Consider the following 15,401-nt stretch of genomic DNA (forward strand, 5'->3'; position numbering starts at 1 on the left):
GTTTGCGGACAGCCTCTTCAGACACCACGTTCGCCGAACATCCTGAATCAATTACGAAACGACAAACCTTTCCCTTAACTGTACAAGACGAGGTAAACAAGGATGTACGTTGCCATGCCTCATCTGTTTTGGGGGCGAGGCAGTTGCGGCGTAGCATGAGACATGTACCCGTATCACCATAAACTTGTTCCTCTCCGGTGTCATCGTATTGGTCCTCATCATCGTCATAAACGGGCTCACCCGTGATCTCTCGATCATTGGCAATTAAACCATGTCGACCATTATTAGGACAAGCCGTTTGTATATGACAGCGTTCACCACAGGTAAAACAACGGAGTGCATTAGGTCTAGACGGTCGAGGTTCTATTGCTGTTGCGGTGGTTTCCGTTGGTCGCGTGTTTTGGCGTGGACCGGTTGGGGTTGTTGTCATTGTGTTGTCGCGACTGGTAGTGGGTTTTGAATCATCCGTAGGTGTGCGTGCTCGATTATTTCCAGCCCATTGGCCAGCGCCCAAGGGTGTCTGTTGTTCGACTAAGAGGGCTCGTTGCCGAGCTTCCGAGACAGAGCCTGGATCAAACTAGTGCAGCATATTCTGCAATTGAGGGCGGAGACCTGCGATAAAACGAGCGACCAGCTGGTCCTCGGAGTCATGAATGTCTACGCGCGTGAGCATCTGATAGAATTCATTAGCATATTCTTCGACCGGCTGTGATCCTTGTCGTATGTTATGAAACCGTTGGAACAAGAAACACTCAAAATTATATGGGATGAAAGTTTTCCTCATATGTTTCTTGAGCTTGTCCCATGAAGTTATTTTCTCTTTACCTCAACGGGAACGAGAAAGTTTCACTTGACTCCACCATGAGGCGGCGTGACCACGAAAATGAGTAGTGACAAGCGGTACTCTTTTCTGTTCCGGCACGTTTTTGAACTCAATGAATTCGTCGACCATGACAAACCAGTCCAGTAGCTCTTCTGCTTGTGATCCTCATGGAACTTAGGTATGTCAATTTTGATGCCTGAAAACCAGCGTGGGTCGTCGCCATTCCTGTTTTGTCTTCCTCGTATTTGATTGTGCTGATTATTATCGCCAAACGGGTTCTCCTCGTCGCAATCTTCCTCATGCTCATCAAAGACTGGGTTATTGTTGCGGAGATTGCGTTGTTGAGGTGTGTTTGCTGCGTTTGCCGCGTTTGCCGTGAAAGCGGCTTGAACACCATCCTGAACTCCGGTCTGAATCGCTTCTGCCATCGTTCGTCTCATATTATCCTGAAAACTTTCTTGAAAGTCCTCCAGGAATTGCTGCATTTGTGTCCATTCGTTTGGACGAGGTGTCATAGTACCCGAAGATCGATAATCACGATAGAATTGCAATTAACAGGTCTCTGATACCAACTAATGGAGCGGAAGTACCTTTAGTAACCGATAACACGATGATCCTATTTAGTCTGCGAATGCCTAAGATCAAAGTCTTCTTATGATCGGCTAGAACACCTATGTTCTAGCCGATTGCAAGGATTTAAGAGATGTTGTAAAACAAAGCTCTAAATTTTATAAATCAATAATCAAAGTGTGTCTCTCACAAATCCGAGAAAGCACTATATATAACGACATAAAGACCTAATAACAATAGAGATTAGAATCTTAATCTCTTAAGTAAAATAAATCATTAACTATCATAGAAAAAGGAAATTGTAAAACCAAAGCCTAACGGGAATACGATGTATGCTACATCATTTAGTTAGTGATGATCTTGTGAAAGAATATAAACTGGCTAGCTGTCCTGAATGATACTAATAGTAGATACTGCTAAACTACAAAAATCAAGAGGCAGATTCAAATGGAAAACCAAGTTCATTTTTTTTGCGCTAGGAAGAACAAGTATTTAATTATGAACATGTTTTGATGAACTAAATTTTCAAAAGAAAAAGTGACGATTGCAAAGCTTTTCTGATATCGGTGAAAAAAGTTCAGATATATTTATTTTCTTTAGATTATAGTTGTTCCAACTACATTAAGTGCAGTATACATGTTATATTGGACATTTTTAGAAATAGTAGATTTTGTAAAGAAATTAATCCATCAACCGACCAGTTCGTTTAAAAAACAATTGATGCAATCCAATTTAAAGAGTTAATATTTCAAGAATTTAAAGAACCTACGCTGACAAGAACGTACGCTGTTTATGTGTAGGTTGACCGAAAAAGTATATTTATTTTTTGTTTGCAATCACAATAATTCTCATATATCATTTCTTATCACATCTCCAACAAGCATTCTCGAAAGAATCACTCTTAAAATAAGAGGTTGAATGTATGTTTTTCCAAAGGCCACCTGCAAATTTTTTGAGAAAAAAAATATTGAGACGTAATAATAAGTACATTGTTGAGATTTGAAAGAAGATTTGTGGGAATGTGTTGTCTATTTCTTATTGCTTACACCACTATATATAGTGGTTTATACAAGGTGGAGTCAAAGGGAGAATTGATTACAAAGATACTCTACATAATGACATGGTCAAACTCATAAAGACTAAGTTTGAATGGGTCTTCCATGTGGCTGGATGTAAACCCCCAATGGACTCTAGTCTTGAACTTGTATGGTCTAGGTTATGGACCATCCACTTCATGATTCATAACACTCCCCCTTGGATGCCATAACCATATAGGGTTTGTAACATGCTAATGTTGCCTCATTAAAACCTCTCCCGGAAAACCCAAAACCCAATGTGGTAAAAAGGGAAACCAGAGAAAAGAAAAAGAGTACAACACACATTACTCCCCCTGATTTGGACATCACTGAAGGTCCTTGAGTCTACGCGTGCCAATCTTGTTGCGTGAACTTCCTGAATGTGCAAGAGGGCAATGATTTGGTGAAGAGGTCGGCTGAGTTTTCACTAGACCGGATCTGAAGGACGTTGAGCTCTCCAGCTTTCTGCAACTCATGGGTAAAGAAGAACTTGGGTAGAATATGTTTGGTTCGGTCACCTTTGATATACCCGTCTTTGAGTTGAGCAATGCAAGCTGCATTATCTTCATATATGATGGTCGGACCCGTTGGGTCGCATATGGACGCATAATGTGGTCCTATACCTTTTGTTTAAAGATGAACTTCGATCTTATAGAATCTTTATGATAGCTTATTTATTCATACCACAGCTTGGTTGGTTCATGCTGAGAATTCGACCAACCATAAGTTTTACCAAAATTTGGCTAATTTGTGGTGATGGTCTATAACATTTTCTAAGGTTTAATGAATAACCATTTAACCTATCTTAGGCTGGTTAGTATAAAACACAAGGAATTTTAAAATTCCTTTATGGACTAATTTGAATTGTTCTTATAGAACTCTTCACTTGCTTACATGTAGTAATTTAATTCAGTCCATGAACAACTTTAGGAAAATGCTGTTCAAGAGAACTTCTTTTCTCATCTTTTGATTCTGAGCTCAATACCGTTTGGTAAACCTTTTGGTACCAATAATATTATCATCATCATCCAGTGAGTCATATATAGCATACTACATCTTTTGAATTTCTTCCAGACATCATATGTAGTGAAATATGTAGTAGTATCCACCACATTGGATTATATAGACCTTTCCCGGTCTGTCTCACGATTTATCCTTCTTTCAGGATTTATATATTCACTGGGCATCATATGGCGTTTACATATTCATGGCCAATACAATACGCCTTTTATATATCACTTTAAACCCCACGTTTCTTTCATTATTCATTATGAGTACTCTTGTGTGGGTTTATGATCCTCGATACATATCTTTGTATTCATGTGCTACATACTTGCACATTTTCTATGAATGTATGTGTCGACACACTTATATATATATATATAGTTCCTTTTAGTTCCAGACATGGTATAAATCAATTTGAGATTTCATTATCTAGGACCTTAATAACCTTATAACTTGGCGTCCCAAGCTATATGGTATGGTACCTAGTTGTTCAGTTGGCCAGCCTTATATCTCAATGTCTGGAATGGTTTCCTTTAATAAAACTCAGATTTTATCTCATGCACCTTTCTTTCTTTTCGAGGTTCCTTAGAATTTATGGAACTTTATTTGGAACATTTATTTGGTCTATCTTATACAAACTTTGTAGCAACTTGGTTGTGTCTTTAAGACATCAAAACCGTGTGGTGCTAAGCTGGGATGACATAGTCATTCTTTCTCTCGGGTCAATGTGTCTGGCATTTTATTTTGCTATCATTGTAGCATATGGACGTCTATAAATTATTTTCTAGTCCGAGGATCTTTGCCAAGACATTGATGGTTGATACCAGATGGTAGATACCATTCTTTATCATTCTTTATACCAGCTTATTATTTTTCTCCTTTCATTGTTGGATATTCGGATTCATAAACCTTATGTAATCCTTGTTCCTTGGTCTATAATTAGATCACCCATTTTGGCTCAAGGTTTCTTTTAAACTTATGGAGAAAGTATATTCATAATATATATCCAACATATATTCCCAATCCTCTTTATGAGATTCTAAGATCACATGATCTTAGATGGCACATATATTTGTGGTGGATTCTTTCATAATATCTTAAGATGATATATGTCTGGACTCATGACCCGTATCAGTCTGAGGTGGGAATATCTATGATCACTTATATGGCCTGATATAATTACTATGGCCTGATGCAGGTTCATTCTTTTATAACTCATGGTGTCCCCAAGCATATGGACTTTTAGAATTTGAACCTTATAGGTAATGGTCTTTATATCAAATTCAACCAATATGTAATATGGTTGTGGACCATGTTTCACGGATTTTAGTATGGTCATGTATCATGGGATTTGTCCTCACTCCCCCTCATGAACATACTCAAATTCGTGGTGCTTGGGACAATAAATTCCCTTGTGCATAGATATATTGCACACACGTGAGATCTTATGGGATAACATTTGTGCCCTTTTAAATATTTGCATCATAATCCGAATGGCTAAGTATGGTAATGCCATCTAAGTGATAAATTTCGTGGGTTAATCAAACATGATTGCCCTGGCTATTTGCCTAATATCATATTGATCACTAGATCAATAGAGAATGTAGTCTCGACCACTTAGGCGATTTTAATTTAGGTACTCTTATTCCCTTTTGTCCATTGTTGGAAACCATTTTTCTTCTTAATTCAATGGACCTTATAGGGTGAATATAATGCCATTTAGGCAAAGCCTTGGTCGAGCTTCTTTTCCTTTCTTTCAAGGAATGTCCAGTTGAGTTCAAGAGTATTTTATAACTGAGCCTGGATGGCAGAGCATGTCGTGCCATTTGTCAAAGGCTTCTTTGAACTCTTTGGAAAAGTGAGTTGGGGTATTAATCCTCAATCATATTTATCTTGGCACAATAAAGGCATATAGATATAGTTTCTTATCAAACAACAGTTTGAATAAGATAATGATGAACTCAAAGTAATTCATTTTATTAATGAAGTCGTGTATAAAGCAAAGTATCAAAGCAATTCATGAAACATAAACTCAGGAAACATGAAAATGAGAATGTCAAAAGACAATTATATAATATGGCCTTCACAATGCATGTGTTGCCATATGGCGCTCAACTTCAGCTTCATCAGCTATAGGAGGCCTCATCTCATTATTCTTTAGCTCAATGTATCTTTTCTGAAGCTTGTCAAATCTGTTGATGGTATCTTTGATTTTCTGCTTTCTTTGTTCAGAAGCCAAAAGATATGACAAAAGGTCATTATAAGTGGTGAACTTCTTAGCCGTGTGTAGCAACAGCACATCCTTTGGATGGAATGTGGAGTAGGTCTTATATAATAAAGAATAATGTGTTATCCTTTCACCACATAGTTCAAGACTATAAGCAATATCCATCAGAGCAGAATTATATTTGTCCACGGATTCAAAATCCTGGAATCTGAGGATCTCCCATTCATGGTTGGCCTTTTGCCACGATACCGGTTTGAACCTTTTCCTTAACTGTAACCAAAGGTCACAAGGATCCTCAACATGGAGATACAGGTCTCTTAATTCCTCAGTGAGATGATAACGAATAATCGTTATAGCTCTATGCCTTTCACTGTCAATGATATCATTGTACTCATTGATGCATTGTCCGAGTCCTCTGGATCTCAGGGCAACAAGAGTATTCTTTACCCATTCTAGGTAATTATCTCCAGAGAGATTTAGGGCAGAGTAATCTGAGGGTTCAAATCTCGACATCTGAATATTTAACGAGTAATTCAAGCACTCAGAATTCTATGTAAGCAATAGAATAAATCAATGTATATGATTTCAATAAGGCTTTCCCCCAAATCATATAATCTATTTGCTTAAGCAATCTTAGTATGAGAATGATCAATTGATCATTGCATCTAGTAATCCTTTTAATTATAATTCAAATTGGATTGATTATATATATAGGGTATTAAGGCCCTTTAGAATTTGAATAAGGATCAATCATCATTTTATTATATGAGATCAAGCAAGATGAATGAAATCAAGCAAATGCATGGATCAAAAAAATAGCTGAATGCATGTTCAGAACTAAGCATTGGACTTAAACAATCTATATGTGATTCCTAATGCATGAGGATATTTGGTTTTCAAAGATCATAAAGCAAAAACCGATTCCTTCCCCCTTTTACAGGGTAAACCAAGACAAGAAAATTTTATAATTTTCAGGATATGTCTAGAACAAATTCAATTAGATTTTCAATCAATCGGTTTCAAAGCTGGTTTATGTTTTCAAATTAAACAAACATGCTTAACTTTAAAAATAACCGATTTAATCTAATTAGATGCAAGCAATATGAACCAATTTAGATTTTATTTTAAATGCCCCATGATTAGAATGATCTATTATATGTATGCATGCTCAGTTTTAATAAAACTATATGACAAGCGGATGCATGGAAATGATCAGTTCATGATATGTGTATGATCTAACAATTTACTAATCCATGTTTGATCTAATAGATGCTATCAGGTATGTATATATGATCAGTATATAATTCAATCATCACAAAATCAGTTTTCAAGGTTGGTTTTTAGATCAAGATAAACTTATATCATTTGTTCAAACTATAATGAACCGATTTCAAGGCCGGTTTAGATTTTGATAAATTTTGACAAACAACTATGTGATCAAATGATTTCAACTTAATATTTATTTTTGCCTATGTCATAACTATTTAAATCAAGACTATATGTTATAATATTTTGATAAATACTACCTAGTCAAATATATGCATTTAAAACAATCATAAAAGTTTTAAATTTTGATCAGTTACAATATAAAACATCAATGGTCAAAGATATGCATTGATTAGGATTTAAGTTTTGATATCTTTGGGTTTGACTGAAAGATTATGGCTGAAAAGATTGTGGCCGGAAAAAGTCATGGCCGGATTTGGATTTAGGGGTTCAGCATTATTGCTTAGAGTTTAGGGGATTGATAAAAATCAAGCAAAAAGGATTTATGGAATTGATATGTATAATGGCCATCAAGATACATATCCGGTTATAAAACAAACAAGAGGATTTGAGATTTTGATGTGGATAAGGGCCGATTTGGATCGGTAAGCACATCGAATGGGATTAAGATTTTGATGGCCAGCTTATTCATCCGGCTATACAGCCGGTAATACGGCCAAACAAAGATTATGGGTTTCAATCCTTTAGTCAATCCGGATTTAAGGCCGGATCAAAATAGGAGAAAGGGGAACCGATTTTAAGGCTTGCTAGCTAAAAGGGGTTTATGATTTTCTCTAATATCTTTTACAATTTCAAATAATTCTTAGAAACAAGATTCATATAGATCTTAGATTATTAATAAGTTTTATAAGTTTTTAGAGATTCTTAGATCTTTAGAGATTCAAATAATTTTAGAATCAAGATTCATGTAGATCTTAGATTCAAGATTAATATTTGTGATAATTTAGATCTATAGATTTTTATAAGTTTTATGATTCAAACATATCTAATAATCAGGATTCAGATATGTGGTGTTCTTAGATTTTATGGATAGATTAGTTTACCTTTTAGAAAACATCAAATTGATCTGAATGGACCACCGTGAGAGAGAGCTGATCCGCGGATGAGCTGGTTGAGAGAGAGGTGGAGGAGCTGGCCGGAAAACCGTGAGAGGGACAGACTTGGCCGGCGGAGCAAGGCTGAGGGCCGGAAAAGAGATGATCGCCGGCGGAGGGGATTGCTCAGGTGGAAAGAGTCTCGTGATGATGACGTGTTAAGATTTGAGAGAAGATTTGTGAGAATGTGTTGTCTATTTCTTATTACTTACACCACTATATATAGTGGTTCATACAAGGTGGAGTCAAAGGAAGAATTGATTACAAAGATACTCTACATAATGACATGGTCAAACTCATAAAGACTAAGGTTGAATGGGTCTTCCATGTGGCTGGATGTAAACCCCCAATGAACTCTAGTCTTGAACTTGTATGGTCTAGGTTATGCACCATCCACTTCATGATTCATAACATACATAAATAAATGTAACTATAAATAATGCAACATATTAATAAAAGAAAAATTGGGCTGTATGACGCTACAAAAATCAATAATTTATTCTATAGCCAATTTTCCTAATATATTAATACACAGCTTGTTTTTCATATAATATTTCCATAATACTTTTTTTCCAACCGGTAAAATCTGTAAAGAAAAAATAATCCCAATATATAAAAGGCACTGAGCTAGAGTTCTTAGAGTGTCCACGTAGGCATGAAAATTCCACCCAATCATAAGTTAAGAATGTGCCATGTCATCGAATACATTCATGATTTCTGCACGTCGATTCGCCTCCGTCAAAGAACAAATTTCATGGATTCATCTTCTCTCACAAAACCGTGATATCTCTCACCTTTTCTAAATGTAAATGCACAATCGAAATCAATTCTGAAACTGAAGAGGATATTTTATGGCTTCTCAATTAATCCACTGCTTCATGATCATTATATAAACTGTTGAGTATTGTGAGTTACGATTCACCTCCTTATCTCAAGAAAGCCAAGCCGATCGCTGGTTCTGCCTCTGAGAAGAACACCCAGTATCTGAGCACGAAAGTTGTGATCTCCGCTCCAGGTAAATTCAATAATTATATTAGGTTGTCCTGTTTCGTTTGATTCTCTCTGCAATAGATGAAAGCAAGTCTGAATATGTTGATGGGAACCCTATGTTGCCGATCTAATGACCTCCATAGTTCATGTACTTTCTTATATTCTAAAGTTCAGTTTTTGATGACATTGACAGTATGGTGCCAACACAACACGTCACTCCATAGATTATGATGATTACCTTCACGCCAGTTTCTGTCTTTGTAAGTGTTTTTTTTTCATTCAGCAAGATGTGTGACAGGCTTTTCACAGCAACCTCTCATCCTCTTTCTGAATTTATCTTCTTTCTTAACAACCATTGTCAACAATTGAGTAACATGGTTAAGGTAAATATCATGCATGAGCTTGCATCCACATCTTTCTCAGTATTGGTAGTCTCTGTCACTTTAGCTTTCACTGAACATTGATAATCCAGGTTCGTTCGCTAAGGATCTTGTCCTTTATTTCTTTTACTCTATTACAGTGCTGTTACTATAATGCCTCCCAGGACAACTTGGTCTGACTTTTTTTTTTGACAGCCCTTTTGTGTCCACTTGCCTCTTACAAGTTACAATATTTAGCAATCCTCAAAAGCAGAGCTGAACATTTGTTCGAAGTGATCAACTCGAGAGATGATGTGCTTAGGACGTTGATGGGAAGGTGTACGTATCTCAGGTATGTGGAAACTGGATTAACGGATAGGGTTCTATACGCAGATGAGATATTGAAATATGGGTTTTGCTTGAATGTAATTAAGACTTCTTTATGTCCTTTGGAAGTTTTAAAGAATGTGCAGGAAGCTGTATGATGATATTGTCTTCAATGGTCTACCATCGACTGAGCCATTCTAGGTGTTCAATGAGATTAGTAAGTACTGGAAGAAGAGGGTTACAACTCCTGTTATCATTTCTCTGGCCAAGGGTGTGGAAGCATAGTTTGAACCTCATCATCGGATTGTTATGTTTAAATGATCTAACGAGCATGTAAAATCACTGTTCATGTCTTCTTTATATGTTTGCTAGAATAGATAAATGTTTGATGTCATCTACCTAAGTATTTTCATGACATATAGATTTTGTTTGTTATTGTTTTGATACTGTGTATTGGCAGAAATATCAAATTGCTTGATTAAGTGTAGTATTAGTAAGAATCAAAAGCAGCTACTATTACCCACTGCATCCATGGCTAGCAACCTCTTCCTTCCAAGAAGCGTCATTTCCAATAAAAGGAATTCTAGGTTTAACTTCTTTGTAAGTTTCCCTTGATCATTCCAATCTGAGAAGCATGAATGTGTAGATATAGGGGGAAAATAGTTCCAGATGCAGAGCTTCACTTTTATATAGTCAAAGAACGATTCGTGAGAATATAACACCGAAAGGTGTTAAAAACTATAAAATGGTAAGCTCATATCCAACTCCTCAAATTGTCCCGAAGTCTTTTATTTTTTTAGTGCCTAAAGAAAGTATTTGTGCAGATTCTTCTGATGGCTTTCACACGGGTGAATGGCATCAACAAGCAAGAAAACATCACTATGCTTGATAAATATGGAGGGGAAAACCCTTCTTCTGCAGAACAGAAAGAAAAAAAAACGGAACCATCTTGATGCGGCCTATCTTTGCCTCATGTCTGTGTTATTCACTTCGACGTTAGCTTAGCAGTGGCGGGAAGTTTTGTTTTATTACTTGGGTTTAAATTTATCGTTTGGCTGCTGGAACCTGAGTTAGAGAGACATTGTCATCTTTTTATATCAAATCCATGAAAAGACTATTATGATTTACTCTGTTATGGGTATTGTTATAGATTTCAAGAAAATTTATGAGATATTGTGTTCAAAAGCATTTCAAAATAAGTGAAAAGATACTAAGAAAATATGCAGTTCTCTAATTTGGCTTTAGTACCTTCTGATTTTAGAAGTTTGGCTCAAATAGCTGGCGGAAAAAAAGACTTTAGTCGCCAATATTCATGGCATGAGAATGACGCACACCAGTCATCAACGTCACCATAAGTGGCATTTCATATAGATTTTGAAACCCCATAAAATTCTCTAATACCGTAAATAATAAATTAGTAAAAACCACTCAAAAGTTCTAAAAGCAAAAACAAAGCTTGAAAGTTTGAACCAGTTGTTATTAACGATTTATTTTCATGGAACTTAATTTATGAATTGTTTTTATCTAATGTCTATGAATGACGCCTAAATATGAATGATGAATTGGATTATAATTCAAGTTAAAAATAGAAAAAGTTTCTATTGCACTCATTTCAAATTCGATATGAATTTATGTTTTTTATAATATGGCCACGATATATATTATTATATATATATATTAAATAAAAAATATTTGTCCGAAATCCGGGCGCAGCCCGGAAGAATATCTAGTTTTAATTAATAACTGGTAACCGTAAGAAAAATGTGGCTTTGGTTACTCTTACATATCTAATAAACAAAGTAAATTTTTATTGGTAAAATATGAAAAAAATCAATAGATTCATTTTCAGATTTGAGCTACTAAGACGCCACCGACTACATTCTTGGAGAAGTTTTGTGGAGGAAAAGACCATTTTTGAAGGCTTAATAGGTGATAGAAGGTGTGAGTAAGATGGCACCGTAACGGCGCCGGTAAAACAAAGCCACGGTAAAACAAAGCCACATTCTCTATTATGTAAGTTGCTTTTCTACTCTTAAATTCGATGAATTTACAGTCATTCATCGTTGTATACGAAATCTGATATTGTAAAGTAAAGTAATCGGAAGATTTAGTTTTTCTGTTTATAAAAAGATGTTACTTATATTCCATTTGCAAGGTAGTATAGTTAATTGTGTATAGACATGAAATATACTCGATGGAGATAACTATGTGAACCTCTATTTCTTTGTTTGTGTAAATCTGTAAGTAAAAAATATTTTATATATAGATAAATAAAGTAGTATAAATGTCTATCTGCATAGTATATAAAACCTATTGTGGTGGGCGACTGTGTTGTATATAAATAGAATAGTACATATGTCTGTCCGCATAAAATAATAATTGTTATATTAATAGTATAGTATATGTTATGGAAGTGGTTTTTAGTTTAAAGCTAATGTGAGTTATTATCGCCACATAATTGATAATCATAATTTAATAGATGTTTTTGCAGTTCTGATGGTGAGGACTAACTACAGTAGGCCGTGAGTTTGTGTCGGTGTGGCAGAAAAGGAGAGAAGATGTAAATAACGATTCATCGACTATACTATATGCGATGAATCTGTTTCTTCCTCAGGTTTGTGAGATGTTGATGAAATTGTCTATGTTGATGGTGAAGGATTGTGGTGAATAATAGAGTTTCGAAGACTCGTGTGGCGAGCGACAAGACTTGTGCAGTGGCGATCACCTCCATCTATACAATCGAAACCATTATATTCGTTTCTACCACAATTGCCCCTCTTCTCCTAATTCTACGACCGTTTTAGTATTTTTTTAGATTTTGATAACTTTTTATAATATAAATGTAAAACAATATGTATTTTTCATATTTTTTTATTTGATATATTCTGTTACTATATTATTTTATCATGTTCCATTTCATTTGACGGTTAATAAAAAGTTTTCTATTTTGTTTAGAAATATTGTTGGTAATTTTCTTAAGTTATGTCTATCGTTACATGTTTTTAGACCTGTAAAAATTATACTATGCTCTATATTGTATAGTTTAATATTACATAATATAATTTAATATTACACATGTACTTTTTATATTTTGATATTTGAGTTTAGGGTTTATGTTTGGATTAGGATTTAGTGATTTGAGTTTAGGGCTTAGTATTTAGATGGTGAAGGGGTGTGGTTGGGGTCAACATTAATTTCTTCCATGCAATCATATACATTTCATAATTTCACCAATATGTACTTGTTATTTATTTTATTCCATTATATTTGGGTTTAGGGTTTATATTTTGGTTTAGAGCTTATATTTGGATAAGGATTTAGTTTTTAAAGTTTAGGTTTTAGTATTTAGAAGGTGAGAGGGTATGGTTGGGGTCAACATTAACTTCTTCCTTGCGATCATATATAGACATTTTATAGTTTTACCAATATGTACTATGTTATTTATTTTATTCCATTCTATTTGGTTTAGGGTTTATATTTGGGCAAGGGTTTAGTGATTAGAGTTTTGGGTTTAGTATTTAGAAGGTGAGGGGGGTATGGTTAGCTACAGTCAACATTAACTTCTTCCATGCAATCATAGACATTCCATAAATTCACCACTATGTACTACATTATTTGCTTTGTTCCATTCTATCTTGGTTTTGAGTTTATATTTTAGTTTATGGTTTATATTTAGGTTTAGGGTTTACTGATTGGAGTTTAGGATTTAGTATTTAAGTGTTGGAATAAGATTGGGATAAAGTTTAGTATATAGGGGTTGAGATTCGGATATGTTAAGTATTTAGGAATTGCAGGTGGAGTTATAATAATGTACTAGTTCAGTGATATGGAATAGAACATTCATGCATATGTATGTGGTCAATAAAGGTATACGTGGGTGATTTTTCTTTCTTTTATTTGGAATAGTTTTCAGATGCTCCTGACCTTATATTTTACTGGCCACATTATTCGCTCCAACACATTTACCTTATATTTTACTGGTCACTGGCCACATTATTCACTCCAACACATTTACCTTATATTTTACTGGCCACATTATTCACTACAACACATTTACATGTTACCTGTAAAACAAAAAGATAAAACCGAAAAAATTGATGAAAAAAACTGCTTCAAGAACGGTTATGGCGATTCTAGAGGCGATTGGAAAATGGTTACAATTCATGCAATGGCTCACCACGATCATGTTGGTTGAGCATGATTCTGATGGCGATGAGTGGCACAACAACCCATGTTCTACCCACACGATGCCCTGTTTCCCCATGTTCAGAATAACTTCTCAACATGATGACGTATTAAGTAAGAGATTTAGTTGAAGTGCCTATAAAAGAGAATGGAACTTCTATCTTCTTCGTACTATTGCTGAATTCCTTTCAGAATATCTACATTACCTTTTCAAGCAAAATACGCAAAACACGATGACAGACAATCTCAGACGTGCCATGCAAGACATCGACTTAGGAAGTGAGGACACTCCCTTTGTTCTTCCCTCTGAAGTGGTGAGACAAGCAGCGGCAGAGAACCGTTTCATCCTTATTGGACGTCCCTCTATGCCTCGTCGTCAAAAGTTGCGCAACCTTGTTGCCACCATGCCTCGGGTTTGGGGATTGGAAGGACTTGCTCGTGGTCGTGTTATAGAGGGGAGAAGATTCCAATTTGTTTTCCCTTCTGAGGAAGCGATGGATACGGTGGTTCGATGTGGGCCTTGGGCGTATGCAGACAGGATGATTGTCCTTCAACGGTGGACACCTCTGATGGACATGGCGTTGCTCAATTTTATCCCGTTCTGGATCCAAGTGAGGGGTATTCCGCTCCAGTACATGAACCGGGAAGTGATTCTGCATATTGCTCGTGCTATGGGTCATCAATATATCCAGATGGAGTATAATGAAGAAACAGGAGGACGGATGGAGTTTGTGCGGTTTCGTCTTAACTGGGACATCACACAACCACTCAAGTTTCAGAGAAACTTCCAGTTTACTCCTGGTATAAATACTCTCCTTCGTTTTCAGTATGAGCGATTGAGAGGTTTCTGTGAAGTTTGCGGTCTTATCACACATGATTCGGGTCGCTGCTTAAATCAGAATGGAGGACCTGAGGAAGGGCCAGACGATGGAGATGATGGAGCAGATGATCATATGAATGAGGCTGAACATCAGGGCAACCCTGGAGTACATATTGAAGAAATCAACGAGGAGGAGGCGAACGAGGGAGATCAAGATCATTTACCTGAAGTACAAAAAGAGCACCAGCCTGCTGAGACTCAAAGGCCTGAAGATGAAGTGACTGAAGAAGTAATGAGTTCAGAAGAAGAGCCACATGATGATGATTGGCTGTGGGTTGGTGTAGCTATGCCTAACATGTATTCCGACGATATCAACTCAGAAGAGATGTTCTCTATTTCTCCGTTTGCAGAATGCTCTGATGGTCGTGCTTCTCTGAAGAGAAAGATATGGTTGGAATCAGCAAATGGGAATAACACCAAGTTCAGACGTATTGAGAAAGAGGAATCAAGTGCTGCGCATGGTGGAAGGAAAGAGACTATGACGGAGGAGAGAGTACAAGAAGGAACTGCAGAAGCGTAGACTGATGGCAACATATTGAGAGGCACGGTGGGCCCTGAACCACCACTGCCGCCATGAG

General features: G+C 36.2%; 1 protein-coding gene across 1 annotated transcript; it reads left to right on the top strand.

The window, feature by feature from the left end:
- The first annotated feature begins 9,990 nt into the window (after positions 1 to 9,990).
- On the top strand, positions 9,991 to 15,357 carry LOC125593434. Its single transcript, XM_048770056.1, has one exon. It carries the CDS (start codon positions 14,177 to 14,179, stop codon positions 15,341 to 15,343), a length of 1,167 nt encoding a protein of 388 aa, XP_048626013.1. The 5' UTR covers positions 9,991 to 14,176; the 3' UTR covers positions 15,344 to 15,357.
- Positions 15,358 to 15,401: the final 44 nt, after the last annotated feature.

This window comes from Brassica napus, chromosome C9, assembly GCF_020379485.1.
Source record: "Brassica napus cultivar Da-Ae chromosome C9, Da-Ae, whole genome shotgun sequence".
NCBI classification, from domain to species: domain Eukaryota; kingdom Viridiplantae; phylum Streptophyta; class Magnoliopsida; order Brassicales; family Brassicaceae; genus Brassica; species Brassica napus.

Bases quoted from the DNA above. Each gene is read 5' to 3' on its own strand.
- LOC125593434 (XM_048770056.1), top strand. From the start codon at position 14,177: ATGACAGACAATCTCAGACGTGCCATGCAAGACATCGACTTAGGAAGT.